The sequence below is a fragment of the Lepisma saccharinum genome, chromosome 11 (genome assembly GCF_977018435.1).
Source record: "Lepisma saccharinum chromosome 11, izLepSacc3.1, whole genome shotgun sequence".
Classification (NCBI taxonomy): Eukaryota; Metazoa; Arthropoda; class Insecta; order Zygentoma; family Lepismatidae; genus Lepisma; species Lepisma saccharinum.
Window position 1 is genome coordinate 31,683,059 of NC_139239.1, and position 26,457 is coordinate 31,709,515.

General features: G+C 37.3%; 1 protein-coding gene across 1 annotated transcript in view; it reads left to right on the forward strand.

The window, feature by feature from the left end:
- Positions 1–26,457, forward strand: part of LOC145994700 (long-chain-fatty-acid--CoA ligase ACSBG2-like) — a 100,924-nt gene that overhangs the window by 12,001 nt on the left and 62,466 nt on the right. Inside the window, exon 2 of the mRNA XM_083130869.1 lies at positions 22,060–22,272. Coding sequence (XP_082986995.1) covers positions 22,090–22,272 — 183 coding nt within the window. The 5' untranslated portion in view covers positions 22,060–22,089. The remainder of the gene's footprint in view (positions 1–22,059; positions 22,273–26,457) is intronic.

A 26,457-nucleotide genomic window follows, 5' to 3' on the forward strand; every position in this document is an offset into this window, starting at 1 on the left:
CAAGCCAAACAAGTTCACAATTCTCACAAGTCTTATCAACTTCGCAAAAACTATGAACAAAATATATGATTAACTGTCAATCAGGTAGATGTGTCTGAAGATGTAAGTAAATTTCGATTCGATACATTTTTCAATATCGCACTGAAGTCTTGAACGAGACCGAGAATCTGTATCGTCCTGATTTTTAAAAGCCAGTTTGTCCCTACTTATACGCGTATAGACTAAACAGGACTGGTCCTTCAGTTTAGTGGAGCTTGATCCACGGTACTATATTGCGGGGTTCGAACCTGGGATCTTTTATTACAAGCCTTGTCACTACGCCATCGGGGAGGACTTAGATGCAACTTCATAGTGCCCCAATCCGCTTCTTTATATAGCTTCTTTGTCCAAAGTACGGTTCCACCGGCATCGGACAATTATGATCTATATAGAAGAGAATTATAGCACAACTGAGGCCAGTGTGCATATTAACAGGTACTTAGCTGAGATCACTCAAAGAAGCTGAGATCACTCAAAGAAACAGGTTATCAGTTTATTGGATCACTGTTCAGTATTCTCTCTCCCGCAGTCTAGGGCAATGGACTAAAGAAAGCGCTTTTGTGCGAAGACTTCCAGATCTAAACACCAACTGCATGTATATAAATAGAAACAATATAAATGTGCTTGTTGGATAGTGTCTCTCTCGCACAGTGTAGCCATGGCAAGAACATAGGGTTTTTTAAAATCTGTTCTACAGAACTTCTGGACTTTTTTAAACCACATTTGAAAATCTATTTGCACTGTCTATGGTCATAAAAACTAAATTACTAATTACATGTTATTTTACGGTTTATTCGTGATTTGGCTTAGCGCGTTGATTGGCGAACTGTCTCGACAGCGTAGGTTTCGGGTTTGAGTCCTGGTGTGGGTGCATTTCTGTGCACCTTCATAATTGCATCTACTCAGCCGCGATTTGCCTTTCGAGCCAGAATGGGGACGTCAAAAAGAAACAAATACAAGAATGGTGGCGCACAATTTAATTAGCACGGGATACACTACAGTAAATCCACCTCTGGCTACATTTTGATATTTTTTCTTCCTGCTTTGAAATTAATTCATTACAGCGAATTTTTCATTTTTTTTTTCACTTTACGTCTATGGCTTCCGTTGAAATGTAACCCATTCCCATTAAAAGGCCTGCAGGAAACACCCACTTCCGGGATTCAAATCGAATTTTTTTGGTCCGCTATCCTTTCAATTTCTGTTCGTACTTTTTGGGTTTTTACGTCACCGTGCTGGCCAGTAGTATACTTTTCCATAGGGCAATTTGCGCAAAAGAAGGAAAAAGAAACACCCGGTGGCATTTCGTCACCATATTGTGAGGTCCATTGAAATTAGTTTCCAAACAAACACGCGAGACTGACGTGACTGTAGCTAGTTTTTCATGATTACACAAGGAAATTGTGTTTCTTTTCGCCCTTCACAAGTCCCCTGACGATAATTATCTCGATTATTGTAAGCTCAAACTTCGAGGTTTCATCTTTCTGGTGAGAACTAAATAGTTATGTAGCTTATTTTAACTTGTAATCTGTGGAAGATTACCCAAAGCAAGTTTTCACAATGTTCTTGGTTTCCTTTTTCAAGGTTCCAGGGGTCAGCAGTGTGTGTGTGGGTGGGTGTGTGTGTGTGTGTGTACACATTGAGTCGTAACAGCAACATTTAAGGAATGTTTCTTACACTGCTATTTACGTTAATGGGGTGGTGCAATACACCGGGAATAACTTTACCTTCCATACTGACGTCAGAAATAAATTTTCTACTGCTTTCCGGATTAGTTGGGTATTCCTCTTACTCGACCTCTAGCAATGATAATGATGATAGTGTCTGACTTGGCTATTTTTATTCACAGAAAATTCATAAGTGGTTGTTCCATTTAAGTGTTTTTGTACTGCATGGAAGAAATTTGTTCCTTTCACTCTACGGTTAAATGGTTGAAGTTTGCATATCGCCGGAAGAAGCATTGAAATGGTTAGACTATTATATTTTCACGCGAAAAGTTCTGCATTCTTTCCTCAGACGCAAAACTTTGAAGTTTCTCGTTGGTTTTGAATAACGAACCGGATGTTTGGATGCTAGGTTACCATAATTTGAAAGGAGCTGAACTTTTTGTGCACAGTATAAAAATAGACGCAAAATTGAGGTAATGATAGTATAAATTCCAAATTACGGGTTTCGACATAGCCTTGAAACCAGACTGACGCCAGTCAAAATTTTTCGCGTATAGTAAAGAAAGGAGCAAAACTTTTGATTAGAAGACTGTTGCGGGTAAAAGTGTTGGGTACGGTATATCCTCATGGCGAATCTCTCAAAGGGAGAAAGGATATCAAAACTGAGTTGTTTTATATATATATATAATCATCAGATTCTCCCAAGCGCAAGCCTGTTAATGCCTAGATAATATAATTTGCCATGAATAGACTAAATTTTATTTTTACCTCTTGAGGGGGGAGGGGGCGATATTTGAGAAAAATGGCTTCTAAATTTCATTCCAAATCATTTGTGAAATGGGACCAGGAATCGTTCAGTTGGCGAATGACAATTATGCAGGCATTTTTCGTATCTGTTTAGCGTTTGTTGGCTCAGGGTCTTTTTTGATATTCGATAATTTTCCGAAGGCTTTTTTCAGCTTCAGCCACTGTCAAGGTTTCGTATCCATATAGTGTTGTGTTCGACATATGGCTTAACGAATATCTTCCTTTTAACTATATCTATGCTCTTTTAGGTAAATTTTGTTCTGGTAAAGTTCTCTGCTTGTACTATCCTACTTGTGATCTCGTTTCTGCATCTTCAGTTATTTAATATTAGTGTACTCCCAAGGTAGCAAAATTTCTCGACTTCATAGATTCTATTCTGCCCTATCATTGTTTTTCAGAGGTTTTCTGCTGCATACTATTTCTAGTTTTCGTGGATTCATACATTGTGGAAATCTTAGTTGTATCTAATTAAATCGCAAGAACTAACATTTGAAGATGTAACTTTAATGTGTCTTTCCTTCCTGAAGGGAGGGGAATTTCATCGTTCCACGGGTCATACCGTGCATCTGGAAGCACTTGCTCGCTCATGTTGTGGAAATTACGATTTCCCGGAACGTTGACAGAACTGTGGGATAAGGCTTTCGTGCAAGGCAAATTACAATCTGAGCATTTTCTTATAAACCGAAGTCAGTTCTTGGAACTCGGTGCTCAGCATTTGTCAATTTTAAGATCAAAGTGCAGATTTGTACCGCAACCTCTACACCTGTGAAAATCAGTTAAGGTGATTGTTGTGCTTTGTCCTGAGGTGTTTGACTCGGTCAATAGCAAGTTATTCATGTTCCCGCATCACGAATTTCCCCAACATGCTAAGTCAATAAATATTAGCAATTTATTTTGGTCGCCTTTGTAATGCAGCACTTTACAGCCCTCCTTCAAAGATGGTCAAATGGATAAGTACACAGCTTTTGTTTGGCTGCTGATAAGTCGTGCGTGGGTAACATTTCATTCATTGAACTCGCGGACAAGGAAACGTTAAGGATAAGATTTGTATACTTGGAAAGGTCGGTTCTTAAGAATACTCTTGTGGCACTGTCGCAGATAACCGTTCTTTTGAAACAGTTGCACGTTAAGCATCGCTGTACAATCAGCGGCTAAAGTTAGCAGTAGGAACATTATCCATAGCTATTTCAGTCGCCCCTCCCCCTAAATCCTATCGTTTTAAGAAGTGGAATATAGTGTAAATGCTGCCAGCCCCCGTGGCAGAGTGGTTAGAACATCGCGCTACGACGCCAGGGGTTCTGGGTTCGAATCCCGGCATGAATATTTGAGTGTCCATTCGTCAATTTCATCAATCATTCATCCCCATCTTCGCAAATTAGCCAAAAGTGGCACAAAAGGCGAAGTAAAATAAAGCAAATCAATCAATAGTGCAAATGCTAAAGCTGATATTTGCCTCTACTTGTGTTTTTAATTTGACTTTCAAGTTTCGGTAAACTGTGATGGAACATGGTGACATTGAATTCGCGTACTACTGTCTTCGTTGTCGGCTGTACTAAAGGAGTGCGAAAAGCCAAAGCTCTTTTATGCACCTTTAAAATAAATGTAAGAGAACTTGTAGCTTTTCCCTACTGATCAGTTGGTTTGATAAACCACTTCTTACATGGATGATCCGACGATTCACCAAACAAAAACTCATTCGGAACAATCTGTAGTAAATTGTTTCGATTAAGAACTACAACGTCCAAACTCTCGGATTTATCAGAAAATCTTACATGTAACTGGTCAGAGCCTTGTGATTTTCACGTTATGGCATAGTCTCAACATTTGAACCCAGCAAGGCAACGTGGTGACAAGTTGGTTATGTTTTCCGGAAAAACACACCTAAATAAAGATTTTGTTTGCGCCTTTGAAATATATATATTTTTTAAAATGTTGTAATCATGGACCACCAAATTGAACGTATACAAATAAAATGTCATTACAAAAGAATCGCCAGAATTAATCTGTGCTTCATATTAAGGGAATGATTATTCTACAGTCTTTTGTAGTCTTCTTTGACCTTGTTTATCAAATTTTGTTCTTTCCAGACATACAGATCACACTCGCAACTGTTACTAAATAAATAGAATGATAGTAATAACACTTCTTAATATTAATGTAGATTAAATTTTGAGTCATTCTATAGTTTGCTAGGGGGTTCACATTTGTTAATGTACGTAACTGAAATCTGAAAGATCGTTCGAAAAGTGGAAGTTTTCGCGGTCTTTAAGAAAAGTTATATTCTGGAATTCAATCAGGTCAAGGAATAGGAGCGGGGGGAGTAAGCTAGTTATGTATGGCATACATCAATCTGGCAACCTGCGACCCTAACCATTTCACCGTAACTAATCCGTACACCGATAACCTTAAAGTGTGACCCAACTTCAAAATTATTTGAATTCGTCTCGTTACTTGGCCGTCATCAAGATTAATGACCTTAGTTCCTTTACAGCTGGGAGCCTAAGACATTGACCCATTTTGATTCTGAGATACAAATATTTCGTCTCGTTCTGGCGCTGATATCTCTCCAAGTTAACTTCATCACGAAACCGTAACATGCTAGGTAGCATGTTGTTCTGTAGTTATCCCGTTCCGTTAATGTGAAGCTCTGAGTATTCGGCAAATAGGAATAAGAGGTTAAGTAGATGGCACTTGTCTTCAGGTAGATAAGTTTCAAGTTCGTGTGCTAGATGAAATAGCATTTTCCTGGCCTAGAACATGAAAAGATTCGTTAATAGGAAAAGCAAACATTCTTGCATTACAATGCAAGTATTGCTTTTGTAGGGATGGATATGTTCGAACTGCAGTTCACGAATAATTGCCACATAAGGCGTTAGTGGTTTAAGGGAATGTAAGGTTATGGAATCGTTAAAACACACTCTGAAATTCAAAGAATTTATATTCCTTTTCGGTAAATAAGTTTGTGGTAAAAATCAAGAGGTTAAACAGTGCGGCTCTTCGTCGCGGTTAAGCCAAGAGTTATAAAAGCGACTCAAAAAACAATAGAAAAAATGGATTTCACTAACCATATTTATGCACCCAGTCTGCTGCAAAGGGCTTAGAGAGTAGCGAGAGAATGTGGGCCACATTTGTTTTGCGTTACTCCAGATTACTAGCAGACTCTGGTACAGATGATCTGTTGAACCGGAAGGAGCGGAGGTGTGACGTAGCAGGAAGGTAAAGGGAGACTGGGACATCGTCCCCATTAAAGAGGTGCGAAGAAATATCATAAATTTTGCCAATAGTAAGGAGGCAGGGTTGGCTTTCAACAGGGAAGAATTAGGCACAGTGAATCTGAAGTGTATGTACCCTTACTTAGTTGGCACTTTAAAGTTTATTTGGAAGCGTTTAAGCTAGACAAGATTAACACCATCCCTCCCACAGCTAATTGCCCTTGAGAGCATAGCGTGGTCCCTGGTCTGTTTTAAGTATCACTGGTAACATCAAGGTAATTTGAGATCGAAATCACACAAACCTTCCTAATAAATACTTAATTTCTTTAATTTCCCCTTTATTATCCAATTAACTCATGTTAAAGTACTAATTTCTTTCTGCTATGAACAGGGCTATGATTTTTAGCTTGCTGATGTGAATCGTGATAAATTTTATTTTCCGTGTGAACTTGGATACTTAGTTTGTCGCAACTTTTTAACACCTATTTTGCCCTCTGCTTCTTTCCAGCTGATTTATTAGTGAAAAAAAATATCCTTATACCTTTTGATATAGAAAAAAAATACACTGAAAATCAACCCAGTGGCTTCAATAATGAAAAAGGATCTTCTGGAATTGAGATTGTAGACAGTTTTTCATAAAATAGCTGGCCACATAATCTTACTAAAATTAATAATGTATTAGCGTTCATCTAAACATACTACGCATCTTCTTGAATAACGTTGCATGACAAACCGAATTTTGTTTACAATTTCAAGTTATTTCTCAAAAACAAACTATTCCACAGTTCTAAGACAGAAGCCTGACTCTGAACTGGACGTAACATTTAAATTCTCATAATTTTGTGTAGTTTTGTTACTTTTTTAAAAATCAGCACTTACTAAAGAATAACTTGTGCACATTAGTAGGGATTAACGTCTCTCCTTTGGTGATACTGGTTCTGAATTAGATTCCTGTTAACTCGTATGGAAGCCAGATAAAAGTTGAGACTTAAATCAAGCAATACAGGGCTGTGCGATATCGATTTGTAGATATCGATATTGGGTATCTAATATAAGAGAATTGTTATTTAGATAGAAATAAGCAAAAATAGGGGTTTCACAGCACATTGGGAGTTGTTCGCTATGCAGTGTGTAGTCTCAACCACTCCTATTATCGAGAGAATAAATGTAATTTCTGTAATATCGAAATATCGCACAGATTTAATTAGCAGACCTCCGTGGCGGAGTGGTTAGCACAGCGCTCTGGGTCCCGAGTTCGAATCCTGGGCATGGGTGTTCTTTGCGAGTGTCCCTTCATCAATTTCATCATATCGTCTTCACGTAAGATTATTGTATTACAATGCAAGTATTGCGTCAATATTCGTCCACTTGGAGCTTTCAACGGAATGAAATCATGCTAAAACCCTACTCCCTTGCCCAGTAATTGAGTTCGTTTCATAAACTTCGTATCCATCATCACAAGTGTATTATTCACACTATTGTCATGTTATCTTCGCCTTCTATTACTAACGTATAATTGGAAAACGTTGCATGAATCAATGTTAGTCGAAGAAAAGATTAAGAATGAAGTAAGGAAGTCAACAAGATATGTTCTAGTACTATGATGCAGCTGTTTCTTGTAATTGAGATAATGGAATCTGTAATCTGCTACAGACCAGTAGGTACGCCACACACCAGTAGCCGACGAGTTGCCTGTGTAAGTAGATCGTATGAATTGAAGTTTGTTTAGAATGAGTTTCAGATAGTCTACTTCGGCAGTTCTTTACCGTTCATTTGCCATGGACCTCTTCAGCTGTAATGTTTAAAGAACTAATACAATATTAATTAAGACTAGTTGCATTTAATTGCCATATTTTTATTGCGAATTCGCCGATAAGTTTTAAGTTTCCACCGTTATGTTATCACGCCATCCTTTATTGTTAGCCCACTTTCACTCAAGGACTACAGCTGGTGTTCGCTTTCCTGCGGAAAAGAATCGTGAACTTCGTAGCAAATTCAAGGTCCTCTTGGTTTCATATTGCGCTAACTGACTGAAGCAACAACAGAAGATAATAATCAAGTGACCTTGGATGCTTTACGGTTCTGGAACCTTTGCAGTATGAGGTTATGCCGAGGTCATTTGATTTGCGACAGATTTTGCATGTGCAGACAACGGCAAATGTGAGAGTAGGCAAATTGTCCATCACCCTGTCCGTTCAATCAGCTTTCAGCAACGTGTGGTTCAAGAAAGCAGAGTACGAATGAGCAGAGTAAAACTTTTCCAGCACAATTCTATTCCCTGAAAGCGCACACAGTGAAGAAAAAGATCGAAATAACGACGGAAAATTTGCTACCATCATCTTTGCGGTTGATTATACCGTGGGATGCACAAGTATTGGTCGGCAAATTGTCCATAGCAATTTTAATTTTTCTCTTTCATCCTTAGTGTTTTTAAGGAATGGATTTTGAGCTACAAATGCTGGTGCAAAGGCTGTCAGCAGCTTGTTTGTAGTTTTGTTTCAATATTTGAAGCTGTCGTTAAATGAAATTGATTAAACATGGTGAACAGTTTGTTTGGTAATACTTATACACTCACTCTACATTCTAGCCTGTTGAAGTACGGCATTAGGAATATCTAGTAACAGTGGCCTATTAAACTGAGGATAGTGTTGGTTGGGGTTGGCTATCCACCCTCAGCCTTATCCCGATATGCACTGTACTCTGACCAAAGGTATCACTTGTTTTGTTGGCATAGGGATTCTATAAAGCAAAGTTCTAAACTGTCTGTTACAAGACAGCGATCAAAGTGAGGGAAGGGGAGGGGGGGCCTGTAGGGAGATTGTATCCTCCCAGCTAGCAAAATTTTCGCAAAGCATCCCCCCTAGATGTCTCGTTGTCACCATGTTAAATTATTCCCAGCTATCCCCAAGGCTCGTTCAAACATCGTTTAACCACTGAGTAAAACCAATGAAATTGCATGTTTGGCATTGCTACAAAGAAATACCAATTTGTAGTTGTAAATCGAACAGTCCGGTGAGGGCCGTAAGTTGGACATAGCTGCTGTGCGTTAATTCTATGTGAACACACAAAACTGTGCGTAGGTCCTCCTCAACCATATATCACGTTCTCAAGATCTTTTGAAAGTCTTAGCACAATGTTTGACTATCATTGATTCAAAATATTTAACCAAACTACTCAGGTTTTTAGACTTGTTCAACCCTTTCAAATAGGTCTATCTCTGTTAGTGTTTTCTATCTTTCCTGCTTTGCCTTTGTACTGCCAAAAGGTAAAGGGCTCTGAGCTTAGGGGAAGTTGAAGTAGCTTGCACTCGCACGTGGTTGACCACTTCTTGTGGTCGAGGTCCGCGGAGCACTTTCACTTCACTGGGTAATCAATGAGCAGGAAATGAAGCACGAAGCCAGAAGCAAGAGGAAGGAACACAGGTTTCCGCGCTTCTTTCGCACGGCTCTCGACGAGGGCAGTTCTCAACGCAAGATCTTGTCCTCTGACCTATTTGCGACAGGTTCATTGCTCTACGCCGCTTTGATCCGCAAGCGTTGGTGATGGTTTTGGCAGTTGCAAAAACTTCACTCAGCACCTGCTCAGTGTTATTGTTGATGGTGCGTGGGATTCGGAGGCGTGTCTTGTGTTGAAGAAATGTGATGCTTGTGCAGAATGTGCGTAACGTGATGTCGGGACTACCAATGATGGTAGTTGTAGTTTTGAAGTATGACAGGTGTGTCTGTCTCGTCTTGACAAGGTCGGGTCTAGTTTTCGAGAGACTGACTTGTCTTGGCACAATCCCTAAACATTGTTGTCTAAAGCTTGACGCTCAGACGCGGGAATCGCGGCAACAGACCAGTTTCCGGCGTCTCAGTGGGCGATAACTCTTAAGATAACCTGCAGACCTCTGGCATGGAAATTCCGGCTTCCGCCGTTCCGTGCTCTTCCCTGTCGTGCGCGTTACACAATTTGATTTCAATAGAAGCAGACGGCAGAAGTTCTGTTGCAGGATATTTCAGTGTTTCGCCGCATCTCAGTGGGCGACCAGCTTTACACCCCCTCTCCCACCTTGTCCGATGTGCAGAACCCCATGTCAGTATCACTCGGATACAAAGGCATACAAAAATTACCATCTCGAAAAAGTATCCTCTCCTTTCGCTCTCATTGTTGCTATATCAGCCTCGCTAGCAATTAATGTTTCGGGTTTCGTTACACATTTGAAATTTATTGCATATTTTGCGTTTTAAGTACATATTTGTTTCCATATTTTGACAGGTTAGTTGCATACAAATCCTCCTCCCCATTCTAGTTCTATGACTGTCAATGACATTGCTAAGTGTTGCAATAAGTGTTGCAATAGTTAATTCTTTCTGTTCGACCCTTGCACGAGCATGCAGTTAAAAGGCGTATCTGAAGCACTTAAACGCTATCTTAAACCCTATCCGAATGTTTTCATAATTTGCAAAGAATTCCATTGTCTTGGCTCTGTTGCTAAGCTGTGTTGCGAGTACTACTTCCACTTTCTTCTGCTTCCAATTGAGGCAAGTCTCTTGAATTCAACCAACATATGTTTCCTAGATTTTAGAGCTGCCGTTTATATCTCGACTAATATTTGCCTGAGAAGCACAAACAAGGCAAGGATCTGGAAGCTAGGAGTGCATCTGGGGTAATGAACCTACTATGACGGGCACGATGTGAATTTCATCGAAAGAGCACCACCATTTATGTATTAATTTATCCTTATATACACACAGCGATTCAGTTTCTTAGCGGAAGAGTCATTTTTATGTTGTAAATATTCTACTGTTATTTCTTGTTTCTGGTAATGTTGCTTTATTAATTTTGCACTTTTTGCTTGTATAAGTATTTGAAGTAGGTTCTAGCCCTTCAAACATTAAAAGTATTTTGTCAGTACTTATGATTGATTGAAATTAAAATTGTCGTTCCGTCAACACTGGGGATCCAGCCCCTTATAGTTGATAAGTATTACCACCACTCATTGAGTACTGAATTACCATAATATGGATAACAGTAATAAAATCAGAAACATGTAACTAATTTATGGACCCTAAAGTCTACTAACTATATGAAACAATATTAGAATGCACTTTACTTCTTTAAAATATTTTTTTCGAATAGTAACTAAAAAAATACATTACACAGAAACTAATCGGGACTGGATTACACTTTACACAGCTACCACCATCCAAAATCGAATAATTCCCTTTACTTGAATATGTAATATTTATTATTAGAGACAAACTTGGGGTGTGGAAAGGGACGATGACCTGAAAAGGAGGGTTGCACAATCATCCTCTTGTACCCCTCTGGAGCAGCCTATGCCGATAAGCCTATGGACTCCCATGTGCTGAGTTTGCAACGCTTTTCATTTGGAAAGATGATACCCGTTAGTTGTCACTTATTGAAAATAAGTTCTTTATACACAGATAAAGAAATATGGACTTTACACAGCTACCACCATCCAAAATCGAATAATTCCCTTTACTTGAATATGTAATATTTATTATTAGAGACAAACTTGGGGTGTGGAAAGGGACGATGACCTGAAAAGGAGGGTTGCACAATCATCCTCTTGTACCCCTCTGGAGCAGCCTATGCCGATAAGCCTATGGACTCCCATGTGCTGAGTTTGCAACGCTTTTCATTTGGAAAGATGATACCCGTTAGTTGTCACTTATTGAAAATAAGTTCTTTATACACAGATAAAGAAATATGGACTGTTCCTTACCATTTAGGTACATTTTGAGGATTTCGGCTTTCAGTAATTACCGTCGAATGTATGCACTGAAGAGCAATGGAGGCTTGACAGTTATGTGAGCTACAAGGTTTGAACGCCATTCCAGAAGTGGGTAACGTATAAAATATGGGTGTGTTTGTGTACAAGATGATTGTCTATTTACATAGTGATAGGTAGTTCACAAACAGCATCCGATAACAGAAGTAATGTGATTTCAGTTTCACATTACACTCTTGCCAGCGAGAGGACAATCGAAGATTTGCAATTTGCTAGGATCTGCTTATAGGAACGAGCATAATCTATCATATTTTATCAACAGCAAGATTGTGTGGGGAAAATGCACGTAGGAATTCAGGTGGTGCTGCTTAAGTGATATGCGACACCCTATGTCCAGGAACATTTCATTGAGACCAACCACACTAGATGAACACAATTTAGTTCCTTTCAATTTCCTTCAAAATCCAGCACATATAGCTGCAAATTATTCCATTTCTGTGGATTACCACAGAGTTCATTCCACTGATTTGAAGTTAGTGTTGAGGAAACTTCGTATTTGTAGTCCTACTAAAATATTTTGTTACTTTACTTTCATTTGGAAATTTTTCTTAGGTTAAAGAAAAAAGAACAACAAAAAATTGCCACTCTAACAAAAACAGTCATTAAACTTGGTTTTGCTGAGTGGTCGTAGAATTCTTTTCCACGATCACAACTAATGGTGAATGAGATCATCATCAGCGTCACAATTTTCGCATTTTGACCATTTCTTCATGTAATGGTTTATCATATGACAGTGTCCCAGACCCACAAAGCTAAAACGTCTTGTTGCCACATCATAACCGGAAAATTTCCGAAAAATTATATCATGTAGCTATCTATAAAATGGTACATGCAGGTAACATTTGGAAGGCTTATTTGAAACCGGCAGACCAAAATTTAACAATCAAATTTGTTCAATGACCAGTTGTTTTCACTTTTCAATTGTCTGCACTCAACAATTAAAACACAACTCAAAAGAATGCCAAAGAATAGTTATCACATTATTATTTTTCCTTTGGTTAGGTTAGCAACGGATGTCTATAATGACCGAAGAACTTCATAATGCTGATATCTTGAGTCTCGACTGTAAACTAAACACATTTAGACTAATTAAATGTTATCACAATGTTGAGATACTTGACAGGTCGTCCTGAATATAGTAAAAGTTATCCCTTCCAAAGGCTTAAAGGCTTTCCTCCCCCCCCCCTTAGATCTAACAACTTGGGTTTTCTGTCTACAGTTTTGATACGGGTAATTTCTTTCGATAACCCACGGGTTACAGTTGAAGGTCAGTTTTTCTCTGATTCCGTAGAACTGAGTGTTGTGTAATTCGTCTCAAGGTTACAAAGTCATCTGCCGGATGTTGTCCTTTAATCCATTCATGCTGCATTCAGACTCCACGCTTTCTACTTCTGTACTCATAGCTTTGCAGGTAGTTGAAGAAAAGCAGTTAAAAATATAGAGGCTGAGTGGATTCGGCCTGTTATCTTCTTTAAATTCAAATCGCATAAGACTAGGGAAGATAAACAATTCGATGCATGCAAGATTAAAGTACACTCACTATGCATAGCCCTACACTACAGTTTCACAAAATTCAGCTGACATAGTTGTAGTAGATTTAAAACAGTAGGAGAATTTTTGTATGCTGTTCAGCAGGTGGTTGTATTAGCCAGAAAAGAAAGGTATGAAAGATTAGTAATGTGCATTCAGAAGTCAAAGTGAATTATACAAGGCAAAAATATGGTAGGATTCAATCATGACTATAGTTAAATCATTCTGATAATTACACAGTGAATTTCCCAATGTGTGTAAAAATGTCATTCATTTTGATCCTCGAATCATTCCATTATTAGTCACTATTTGATTATTGCAGGGAATTGGTTCATATCAGGAATTTCTAATTCCAAGTGAACAATAAATTAGTAAATTCGAGCTGTATGGTGCACAAATCTTGGTTATATAGTGCTTGATTGACACTACGAAGAACATACAGTGTGCCTTAAGACTGAACCAGCTTGTACTCTCCGTGGTTATGAAGTTCAGTGCAAAACGTAGTTTTCCCAAATAGTTTACATGTTTTTCACACACCAGACCTTGAAAAGTTCCTTTCTGCGATATATTTTAGGCTTCAAGCTGGTTCTGAATAACTTGATTCAAGAGGGTTGACTGCAAAACTAAAAGCAGTAGCATCATATTAAACTATACCGATGTCTTACTTCAGTTTGTATTAGCTGTCATGCTGAAGTGGACAATTATCGAACCTCTTCTATTATCTCTTTTGTTAAATCTGTTTATGGCATGGGGAGACGTATAGCAGGATATAATGGATTAATCATTTGGCTTAGATGCCAAAGTACAAGCGCAAGGTATTCCCTGGGATTCAATTTTCAGATCTAACAAAATTGTTATACAAACACAACGCAAGTCCGTTCCTTTGAATTGCATTATATCGGATGCTTGTGGAACGTGCTTGTTATTTATTCTGTCCGTGTCAATAAGAGTAAATCTTCACGACTTGCTGTTAGCTTTTTTGAGAACGTCACGGTTGTCGCACGCTTCAACTAGATAATGACATTGATTGTTTTGTGTCTAGTTGAACACAAAGGCAATGTTAGGTGCAGTTGCTGCTGGTAGGAATGGGATAACATTTATAAATATATATGTAGCCTTTACAAATTTTACATTAATTTGTATTTGTAACGATTGTGCATTTATCAGTTTAGATGGTCATTACGTACCTATATTCGATTATTATATTGGATATCGCTTCAGTGGAATTTGGTTTGGAACCATGTTCTTTTCATTTCATGTTGTGTCCAAATGTTGAGAGGTGAACTTAAACCCTTCGGTAAATGAGCAAAGAATGAATCCGTAAAGTATTGTACCATTTAAAATGTTTGAGATTAATGCTTTCATAATAGATGATATACTGAATCATAGTCATTCTATTTTTAATAACTTTTTCACCGCTTTTAAATTTTACATGCATAAGATGTCAAGTGTCTAGTTATATACCAACAGTGTTCAATGTTCATAGATATACAATAATACAAATTAACCACATAAATACATAAACCAAGAAAAAGTAAGCCATGGTTTGATAATGAATGTCAAAATCTAATAGAAATAAGAAATCAGGCTAGTCTTAGGTGGTTAAATAACACTGATGATACAAATCTAAGCAATTATAATAGAATAAAGCGAGAAGTTAAACGCACGTTTAGAAGTAAAAAAAGAGATTACTTGAAAAGCAAAATTAACGATATTGAAACAAACAGCAAAAACAAAAATATCAGATTTATATAAAGGTGTAAATGAATTTAGAAAGGGGTGGCAACCTAAAGTAAACTTGATAAAATATAAAGACGGTGATTTTCTAGCTGACCCAAGCGATATTCTAAATAGATGGAAGAACTACTTTAATGACCTTTTTAAATGTAGGAGATAAATCAGAAGTAAATGAAGTCCACACAGCAGAACCTTTAGTTCCAAAACCTAACTTGACTGAAGTTAAAGATGCTATTAAAAGGCTAAAGAATAACAAAGCACCTGGCATAGATTTAATACCAGCTGAGTTAATTAAATATGGTGGAAATTTGTTAATATGTCATTCATAAATTAATTTGTTTAATATGGAATAAAGAAGAAATCCCTCAACAGTGGAAAGAATCCATAATTGTTCCTGTGTTTAAAAAAGGTGATAAAATGAAGATGATAAGGAAAATACGGTGGTTCATTTTCGCAAATTTACTCTTCTACAGAGTTTGCCAATAAACTTAGTTTTGCAGTAAAGCAATAAAACGTCTGTTAACACGTTTATTCAAATTAAACAGTTAATTAAAATTAGATGTTGGGAGAAGTTATACAGTTCTTAACTAAAATTTCTTGGTACTGAACATGGCATTAAATTTTATTTTGGTGTTCGACCTCCTAAACCATTCATATCGTGGTTCACATCGTAGTTGTGACATTGAAAATTGTCACCGTATCTAATTGAACAATAGGCAGAAATCGATAAAAGTTCCATTTGTGATTGGAACAATAGAATTCACTTGCAGTTACAGCGCATTAACTCTGATCTTAAATACATTCCAAGGAATGTTAATGCAGTTTTCTTGGTGCTTTCTTTGCTTGAATGAAAGTACATGGCTTTTATATGCCCTTATGTAGTTCTTTCCAGGCATGGTTTTTTTCCTGCTTCGGTTTGATTTATATGAAATGGAGGCTACTTATTATGTATATGTAGTGTAACAGACAAATCAGACGAAGTAACAAAGGCATTGTACCATTAAGTTTACTTGTTCTTTGTAATAGCCCCTTTTGAGGGCTGGATAATAAATGAAAATACGTAGGGTTCAACTTCCATCAAAATTGTGTAGATAGGGAATAAATTACTGCGTTTCGTAATAAGCCTAACATTGTGTTTAATGGGAAGAAATCTACATGTCATATTTATAATGCTCATTGAATAGCTTCGAAAATGCAATTAAATACTGGTTAGGTTTTGACAATTTCTTTGTCTTCACAGAACAGATTCTTAATGCATATAAATATTGTAACCTAACAACGTATTAAAATTTCTCGATCAAAGAAGTCCTTTACACGTTAAATGGAGATTTACTTAAGACTTGAATGGACACACAGATAGACCACGTTCATTCGCTACTACGGAGTTAAATATCAGAATTCAGATATTGATATGTTTGTTATCTATTGTTGAATGAAATGGACAATCCCGATTCAAGCGTTGTCGTCTAGGTGATGCTTTCAAAGCGTCCAATTAAAGTCGTACATGACTGTTTTTTATGTATATTTTTTAAATACTAATCTACTATGTAGACACAAGAGCGCCGATTTTGGCATTCTCTATGTATATTGGTATTTTTTTTTTATGGCAGTAAATTAACAGCCATATGGTGGAGACGAAATAGACATAATTCATAGAAACACTCACCCACGTTGCGAACAATTAACTTTTCATGTTCGGTTTGTAACGCACTGAAGTAGACCAAAGGTGCTTACCGCACACCCACAGTGGTCTATTAATTACACAGGCCTGCGAAATTGAAGTTGTTGAAAAATACAAGAGACGTGTACGCTGAGTATTATGTTATTGGGTGTGCTGATTTCGAAAATGACCTCAATTTTTTTCCATCACGTCAGGATTTTTTGTACAATCGATATCGATATTTTTGCTAAAATCCTATGTAAAAAGGAATTTTCGCGAACAATTTTGCATGCACTATCTGGCAACAGTGGTTTTGATCCATTTAAATCTATGTAAAATTGATGCTTGGTGATGCAAATTGATTTATTAGCAATTGATTTTATTTTGTATAGGTTTAAATGGAAGAAAACCACTGTTGGCAGATCGTACGAGCCACCTCTGGTGGAGAGAAAAACACAAAGTTCTCTTGAGTTTACACTTTTAACATCCCATTATGGTGAAGGTTCTAGAAAAAAAAGCACCAACGTATTATGTTCATTTGTGTTTATTAAGGTAACGTACATAAAATAGACTATTGACCACGAGGAGCAATGTATGTGTACATGAACGTTTGACACAAATTGTAAACTGAACAAACAACAAAACCAAACACAAAGTTTATATTTACGTACGTACCCTTTTGCCTTTGAAACTTCTTTTTGACGTTCTTCTTTTATGTGCAATCTCAGGCCTCTCTCGTGTTAACATCCAATAGTAGTCGGCGAGCATGTTCTTGTTCCGTTGTCCTTGATATTTGCACTCCATATCTTTAATATCTTGGTGGAACCTTTCACCCTGTTCTTCGCTGACTGCTCCTAAATTTTCGGGGAAATAGTCCACATGTGAGTGAAGGAAATGTAGTTTGACACTCATGGAGCAACCCAACGCTTGAAATTTGTCCAGCATATTCATAACAATTGCTTTATAGTCAGGATCCTTGTAATTTCCCAGAAATTTACTGACCACATCTTTGAAGGCAACCCAAGCTTCTTTCTCCGTTGTTGTCATGCTAGTCTCAAAGTCTTTATCCTTCATGAGCTTGCGGATATCTGGACCAACAAAGATTCCCTCTGTCAACTTGGTTGCAGATAAACCTGGAAACTTTTTGCACAGGTATTTGAAACAATCGCCATCTTTTGGAATAGCCTTCACAAATTGCTTCATTACACCTAATTTGGGTAACGGGGGTAACAATACTTTTTTGGGTCAACTAAGCTGTTCCGAATCACATTCTTGGTGCCTGGTTCAAGATTGTCTTTTAGCCATTCTTTCTTGACCCAATGTTGAGTCTTTGCACGGCTGTCCCACTCACAAATGAAACATGGGAACTTTGTATATTCGTCTTGTTGACCAAGAAGCATGGAGATAACTTTCAAATCACCGCAAATGGTCCAACCGTGGTCGGAATATTTTATTTTGTTGAGGACGAAGCCAGGTTTTCATAGCGTTCTTGTAAATGTACCGAGTGTGCAACTGGTACAGATGCATACTGGCTTCCGTGATGAAGGACAGCTTTCAGGCTCCTTGTCGATGAATCTATAAACAGCCTCCATTCATCTTTATCGTAGGTGATATTAAATTTGCTCATCAATCCGGGAACATCAGAACAATAGACCAGGTTCTCCGCTTTCTCAAAGTACTGAACAAAGTCCTTTTCTCGATTCCTGTGCCAATAAAACGTGGTTCCTTTGGACAATAAATGTTTTCTTTCAATCTGGAGCCCAACAATTCAGCTGCCTCTTTCGAAAGGCCCAGATCTGTAGTCAGATCATTAAGTTCAACCTGAGAGAAGGGCTGAGGTGAATAGTCTCCAGAGGGCTTACATTCGGTATCGGAGCCTTGACCGTCTGGATGTTCCGAGTCTGGAGACTCTGAAGAAATGACTGGTAAATCAGTTGGAGGCAAAGGCACTGGCACATCAGGTACATGAGGAACGGGGCGTATGGCCGATATAATGTTCTCAGGATAAGAGATTAGCTTGTGATTTTTTCGGTTATACCCACGGACATGGCAGGCACAAAAGTAACAATCATCACAGTGGTTTCTCGGCTCCCTCCATGTCATAGGAATTCCAAAGCGTAAAGCAGTGTTCTTTCCGTTGAACCATAAGCGTAGATCATTGAGACACTGCACACACACTTTATGAGGAGCCCACGATTTGTCCTGGTCTCAGAGTTTCATGCCAAAATACGCAAGATAAAGTTTTCTTACATAGTTTGTAATGGTCAAGCAGGGAGGAAAGCTATTCCACGCCGAAACAACATATTTATGGTAAATGTTCATACAAATCCATGTACAATTAAATTTTTCAAGAAAACGTGACGTGATGGACAGTTTTCTTTATTTTTTTTGAACTCAGCACGACAAAATACATAAAGTTCACCTATCACTTCCCTTGTATTTTTTTCATCGCAGGCCTGTGTTATCAGTAAAATACACTGATAAGCGATTGGCATTCGGTAGGTGGAGTTACCTGGTACGAATCTAGTTTGTAAATGGAAATTTATAGATTTGTCATTAAAGTTCTCAACTCGTGTAATCATAGACATAGACATGCCAAGCACTGGCGTACACAGAGGGGAGCTGATGGGGCTACAGACCCTTCCGAAATGTTGATAGAATCATTTCAAATGAAAAACTAAAGAATTCGATGAAACCAAAGTGGTAAATGCAAACTCATCTTGAAATAACCCCGATTATCATTTTGGTCTTTGAACAACTTTCAAAACTAAGGTTTAAAATGGTGATAACGAAATATTTTGTAGTTTGTTCCGTCCCCCCCATCCCTCTTCCCCGAACATCTTTACAATTCCATTCCCCTCCGAAAAAATCCTGCGTACGTTAGCGATGTCCAAGTGTTGATGGTAAACTTTGGTATCCTGGAAATGCTATCGGAAATGAGCTCAGTGTACCTTTAAATATGAACATTCTTCGAAGTAATACTTAAACTGGTCAGCGTTATCGGTTATTGGTTAATTTATATTGTAATAAAACCGGACATGACTCCTTCATTCTACACCTTTTATTTAATCGTGACACATGTATTATTAAGTATACATGCGTTTGGAACAATAGCAATTGAGTTGTACTGTTTCTTTTAAGATAAGATTTTTGAAGAAAGAAACATGATCAACAGCTCAAAAGATAAGAAATAACTGATTAATTCACAACACTTGAGCCTTCGTCAGTCATGTCTGAATTTTGAGAACGTGAACTTGAATGTCGTGAATGTTGAAGATAAGTGAAGAATGTAGATCAAAATTCCTAAATTGGAGAAACTGCGTTTAATTTTCGTTGTCCTAGGTTGACATTTGACTATTAAGAAACAACTTAACACTATCTTCAAGAGTGTGCTCTTTGCACGCATACTGAAACTTGAACCTAACGTCTCTTAGATAAACCACATTAGATTTTATCACATTTCTACATATTTGTAAAGATTGTGCATTTATCAGTTTTGATAGTCATTACGTACCTACATTGTAATGTTATATTGTATGTCGTTTTTAGTGGAATTTGTTTTGGGACCATGTTCTCTTCATAACATTTTCGGCGTAACTTTAATTTCTTTTAGTGGACATTCAAAATTTGCAACATCCTCAATTCCCACATGTTGAATTTGTGGATTCGTTGATTAATTGTAATCCGCTGTATTTGTACCTCTTTCTCTTGTAACAACATAGAAAGCGCTCATGTACCCAGACATTTTAAAATCAATTGACATTCTCGTGAACGTTTTTGTTAAAAGATTTAGAAATTTACACCAAAACGAATTCAGAAATCAAAATTGTGATTTTGAGCAGTGTTATGCTGTGGTCTTCATAATTCAAATACATTTTGTATGTGGTAGATTGATTTGCTTTATTTGATTTCGCTTCTCTGCCACACTTGGCTAATCGTGAAACAGATTGTATCAGATGTTACTGTTAGGAAAAAAAAAAACAACTGTTTCAGGTTAGCAACGTGGTGTTAATCTTTAACGTTTTTATTACACCGTTAATCATCATAGGACACATTCATATAAAACTGTCAATTTTCAGTGTGTCGTGGGAGATGTTTGACATGTAGTCTACGATCAACCTAGGTTATCTGTAGAATTGGAATATATAAGTCATATATTAATTGATAATTCGTCTTGTAAGGTACACGACAAAGTACAAAATACCAGTTTAACTTCGCGTAGAAATTCAGCAATTTTTAGCCTGTTTTTCGTTCCTCAGTATCTAGATTTACAACTTAATTGTGCCCTTATCGTCTTATTGCCAGATTTTTTTTAAAGAAAATCTTTTGCAGGAATGTCAGATCATAAAACTTCTTTCCATTATCCACGTTAGTTTGTTTGGCTAGCTGAATTGCTGTGAAATGCAACTAGAACTAAAAGTTAGTATTAATGAAACCATGGGGAACTCTTATGCCATTTCAGTCCCGTGAGCAGTGACAACTGGTAGTAAAGTTTCGTTCTGGCATTTTCTTAAGTTTGTCCTGTCCGACCACATCTACAACATGCTTACAGTAAAAATAAAAGTATGTAGGTTTACCATTCGCGAATTCTGTTGCAGATTATAGTATTTTAGGGTGATGACGCTGCAGGAATTGACATTTATCAAATTTCAGCTCGAGTCGCGGGTAACAGATTTTTCTTGTCAATTAACAAACCGTCTACTTCGCTGCACTTTTTGACTCTTTGCACTCAACACCTCTAGAGCTGGTTTCAAAGTGTAGCACCGAGTCGTCTACTTCGATGATTTAGTGTCATGTAGTTTGCACTACGTTCGGAAGCAGTGTACGGTGTCATGTGGTGCGTGCTAACCAATCAAAGGAACGTTCTTGCACCAGCCTGACACTGGAATGCACCTACACTACACCTAGGGTCAAAAAGTGCAACGAAATAGACGGGGCCGTTACTAAGTTGTTACAATTGAAGTATAGTCGTGTGTATTTCAGAAACAATCGCATGTAACTCTTATCAACTGAAGTTGAGGGCATTCTCACCATCAGTCACCTTAACGAGTCCTACACAAATTAGGCTTTAGAATAAACTTTCAAAAATTCAACAGTCCTAACAACTTGTTAATATATAAGGAATCAAATATAAATTTAGAATCAGATTGACAAATTTATACCGGTACAGATTTGGGAAAAAATGGACTACTGTTTGGAAAATTTGTTTGCTATTTTACTCTTTCCGCATTATTTTGAACCAACTTTACTAATTTAACAATATTATTTGTACCTCTGAAACTATTTGTTTTATATTAAAATTTGTAAATGTAAAAGGTATAAATATTGAATCTATCAATTGTACCTTGAGTGCTAATTTTACTAGTCACATTTGAAAATCTTACTTTCCAATCTTCGAAGTTGACCTTTGAGATTTTTATCGTCTTAGAATGAGGGATGAGAAATCAGTCATGATTAATTCTGATGCTACAGGTATGAGTGATGGTATCTTTACCCGTCTCTAATTCTTCTGCTCTTTTGTGTATATAAGTCCTAAGTTTATTTATAGATTGTGTTATTACAACATATTTGTGTTAACTATTAAAAATGCATTGTAATTTCTTTTTCCAGTTTCGTGCCGTCTAGAACACATACAGCACCATGGATGTGATACACCCGGAATCTGTCGAGAAAAATGGTCCTAAGTCTGCTTTCAATAAGGTGGCCGTCAATCCACCTTTGCTGAATGGATCTGTTACTAACCACATCAATGGCGATGTTGTCCACACAGTCGAGAAAACCACAACCTTAGTTAACGGATTCCATACTGTGTCAACTGTGGAGGTAAGTTGACATTTTAGTTTGAGAGCTTAAAAATGCGAATTCTGCAATTTTATGTTCTCGTGCGTTTCTTTTTTGTATTTAGCCACGAAAATACTTTAATATATGCTTATTTAAAAAATCTACAAAAACAAATGTAAGGATTTACACTGGTTTTGCGGACGCCAATTCATACCTACTTGGGCGTTACTTTTTAAAATTTAAACAGTCAATAATCTCTCTTTTTGGAAGCACTATGAATTCCTCCTAGACTCTGGTGACCGAAAGTGTTCTTGCAACAGCGAATAGAAATTGCTACTCTCCGTGTGCACTTCACTTTCCTTTAGCTACTTATGAACTTTTTTTTAGCTCCTAAAAGGTAACTTAATTTAACCAAAACTTGCAAAATATTTTCTTTCGCAACTAACAGATCACATGTTATAAGGTTAACGAATTAATTAAAAATCGCAAAATGTCTAAGTAAACCAATGTCATTCGGAACATGCTTATTTGGCTTGCTTCTATCATATCCAGCAAAGTGTTATGTTTTCCCTCTAGTGTACACCTCCCATTTTAATTCCTTCATTGGTTTTATTGTATCTGCATTGTATTTGCAGTTTATATTGGTCTATGGCTCGTTGTTGAAAATTCCTTTTAAATTGCGGGTTTATTGACCATATTAGTTCGACACCATGGACATTGTTTACTTAGTGCAGTAACGAGTAGAATTCAATCCGAAAAGTCTTCGCTCACCCTTCTGCAAACAATGGGAGTTAAAGAAACTTTTAATTCAATAGTTTGACAATCGCTGAAGTCATCCTAAGATTTCTGTATCAGCCTTCTGTCACTGGATGCACAATGCTGTGAATTTTGCCGAGTTTGATATTTACTTATCATTGATGTCATAAGCTCCGATAAGGGTAAAAGATCAATAGTATTAGACGTAACTCAGCGTTATCAGACCAGTCTTGAATTACCTTTCAGAGTGGAGGTGTAGCCTATGTTTGTGCCTACATAATTCCCTGTGAAATTAATATTCGCGCGTTTTTCTCCGAGTGTAGACAGCTGTTCAAAGGTAAGAAATAACCCTTTTTAGAGTTGTTCTTTTTGTTGAAACTGGTAGTTTCGTGACATTTCAGCATTCATTCCTTGAGGTACAATCCCAAATGTCTTGTGTAGTTGGCTCGACAAATTTAATTGAATCATCTAGAAGTCTGGTAATTTTAAGTTATCCGTGCTTTTTGCCCATTTTGAGAGAAGGGAGGAGGAGCAGGAATGTTAAGCTCCAATGCTTCAAACAATTCGTCACTGTGCCTACTAGCTTCCCAGAGAAGCAGCCCGGCTCATAGCGTTAACTTTGCAGTTGGCTGCGTAGAACATTGTTGTTTTTAGTTTTGCCATTATACATTGTACCCAAACTGTACAGATGCAATCAAAGCTCATAACTTAATTTCTGAATGTACGAAGAATTCTCGTACTAAGAATGTTTTCTGATTTTTCACACTACGCCACATCACATCTACATATGCTGGATAACGCGTTGACTTTATGTTGTGATGTTTTGAAGGTAGCAAGATATATCATACACGTTTTCCCAGTATTGAAAGAATATTCCTAACATGTGCTACAACCACATAAAACGAAATACCGGTATATCGTGATGTGAAGTGTATTTTACATTTGCTTTCAATATTAGAGGGTTGCAACCCACTTTACGCTTGTAGTAGTGTCACATGTGCCCGTTGCAAGACTTTTGCCTGCGGCAAGATTTCATTTTGGTACCCCGGTACCGAATTCGTCACATCTTTACTTCGTCACCTCACTTGCTATTTTAACATTCGCGCGCAAAGAACTTCTTCCCTGTATCGTAATGCGTCTACAGCTAAAAGGATATTTTACTTTTATTTTATTTTATTATATATTGAATACAATTAATACAACTTACAACACATCGTTAATAAAATAGTATTTCTGATAAAAAATATTGTAAAAATGAATCATATTTGCCTGCCTCTTAATGCAAATATAGTATACAAAAATAATTACCGCCGTATTTCATACTTCCTGAACAAACTCTGCCATCACCCGGCATCATGTAAGGTACGTGAAGCCAATATGGCCTATTTGCTGTTTCCACGTACTTAGATGGTTAATTCAACAAATGACGTATGTCATTTAGACTGTCCGAATGACATGCTTGAACCTGTTGGCTGTAATTATACGTAGAACAATAACTTGAAGACAAAGAAGCGAACTAGCTGAACCTCGTGATTGTATTCTACGTGATATAATATTAATAATTAATAAGTATATTAGGCTAATAATATCAAATTATTACTTGCTACATCTTCCAAGTGATAGGTGTTTATATCTCTAGTACATATGATAGCTCATAATTTGTACTTTACAACAATGTACTTAGTATAGACTTTAATATAAAGTACAGTTTATAACAAAGGAAATATAACACTATGTAAGGTAGACTCAATATGGCCTGCATAGGAGTATACCGTGGAGGACATGCGCAAATCAAACATTTGTTCACGTAGTGTGTGTGTGGGGGGGGGGGGAGACTTGCTGAGGATGATAAAGGACCTTTAATTTGCCCAGACTGTGATGTGTAATCCATGATCTTCTGGTAACAAATTAACATGTCACTCCCTTGTTTACTGGTTTGTAAACAATGTTATTTCTTCGTGCAAATGTCATATACCATTATGTAAATAAGATGTTAGTGTATCAATATACTTATCTACCTATAAAAACAACATAGTTGTACTTTCTTTACAATTTCTGTTGCATATTTTGATGTCAAAGAACAAATTATATAAAATTTTCTCTGCTATATTTCGGCACCCTGGACTACCGGCTTTGGCCCCACGTTTGTTACAGCAATGCACGTATGGTGACTGGGATGTATTCACGGGCCTGTAGGTGTATTCCAGGGGAGCAGTCCTCCCTGGATTAACCCTCTGATTTTTACGTATTTCTTGTAGAGTTTTGGCATCAAATGAAAGAAGTATTCAAAGGCTTTTTACCTGTGAACAGGTGAATTAGTAAAGGGGTGTTTCAGTTCAATAACGTGATCTTAATAAGTTTGCTTAATTAATAATACCTTACAAGTGGGCCTCTTCATTCTAAGACACATCTTTGTAAATCTAATCTCCACTCACATTTGGTAAACTAAACATTGTTGTTGATTAGTCCCTTGCAATTTTCGTTTGAGATTAATTTTTGTAATTACACATGAATACAAATGTTTCACCAACTGTTGATCAAAGATTCAGACTAATCTTTGGTTGCGCTGCAAGAGGTACAAAATCTTAATTTCTGGTTCGTACTATTTGCACATGAAGCAGTGCGTATCATGTGCATCAAGTTGACAATAAGACTCATTCTTTATGGGCGGTGTAATATTTTGTATATGGTTTAATGTCACTTACCCACTTATACATAATAAAGAACAAACTGCACAATATTTGATTTTTTCACGTTGCTTTCTTTACATTTTTGCCACAACTAGAATACATACATATACAAATGTCTACATTGACAAACTTTTCTAGAGAAAAATTGAAAAAATAAGCTCCCTCCACTAGAGTTGAGATCTTGGCTACCGATGTACGAATCGTCAACACGGTAAACCATAAACTGTGTAAACCGATCTTTCTCAGTCATTAAAACAAGATTGTTGAGGTTCTTAGCAAAGTCATTTGCAGGATAAAGTACTTGCACTTATTTTATTACATTCACTGAACAGTCTGAAAGGCATAGCGATGCGTTTTTGTTTGCAAGATCTGAGGGATACCGCAGCATTCGGATTAGCATTCCCAGAAGGAGCTAAAGCTTTTAACATTACTGTTTTAGAACTGTATACATTTTGCCTTGTTATATAATACTGCGAACTTTTGTTTCCTCGTAATCCAGGTGACTTTGCTGAAAAATTGATAATGTAACAGCTTTTTGTTCCATTAGATAAGATTGCTTGAAGGAATTTAAAGTAGACTTTGCTCAGCAACTCTGTTGAGGTAACATACTTGTAGTCCATTAACCCCACTGTAGTCAAGTCAATATTGTAAGCAATATATAGAATACGCCCGCACCAGTGAGTTACGCTTGTAAAAATGCGTAGTCCTTCTATATGACCCTGCACATGGCAAAGGCTCAACGTCCTGGGAAAACTTCCCCTTGCACTCTCAGCATTCGCTT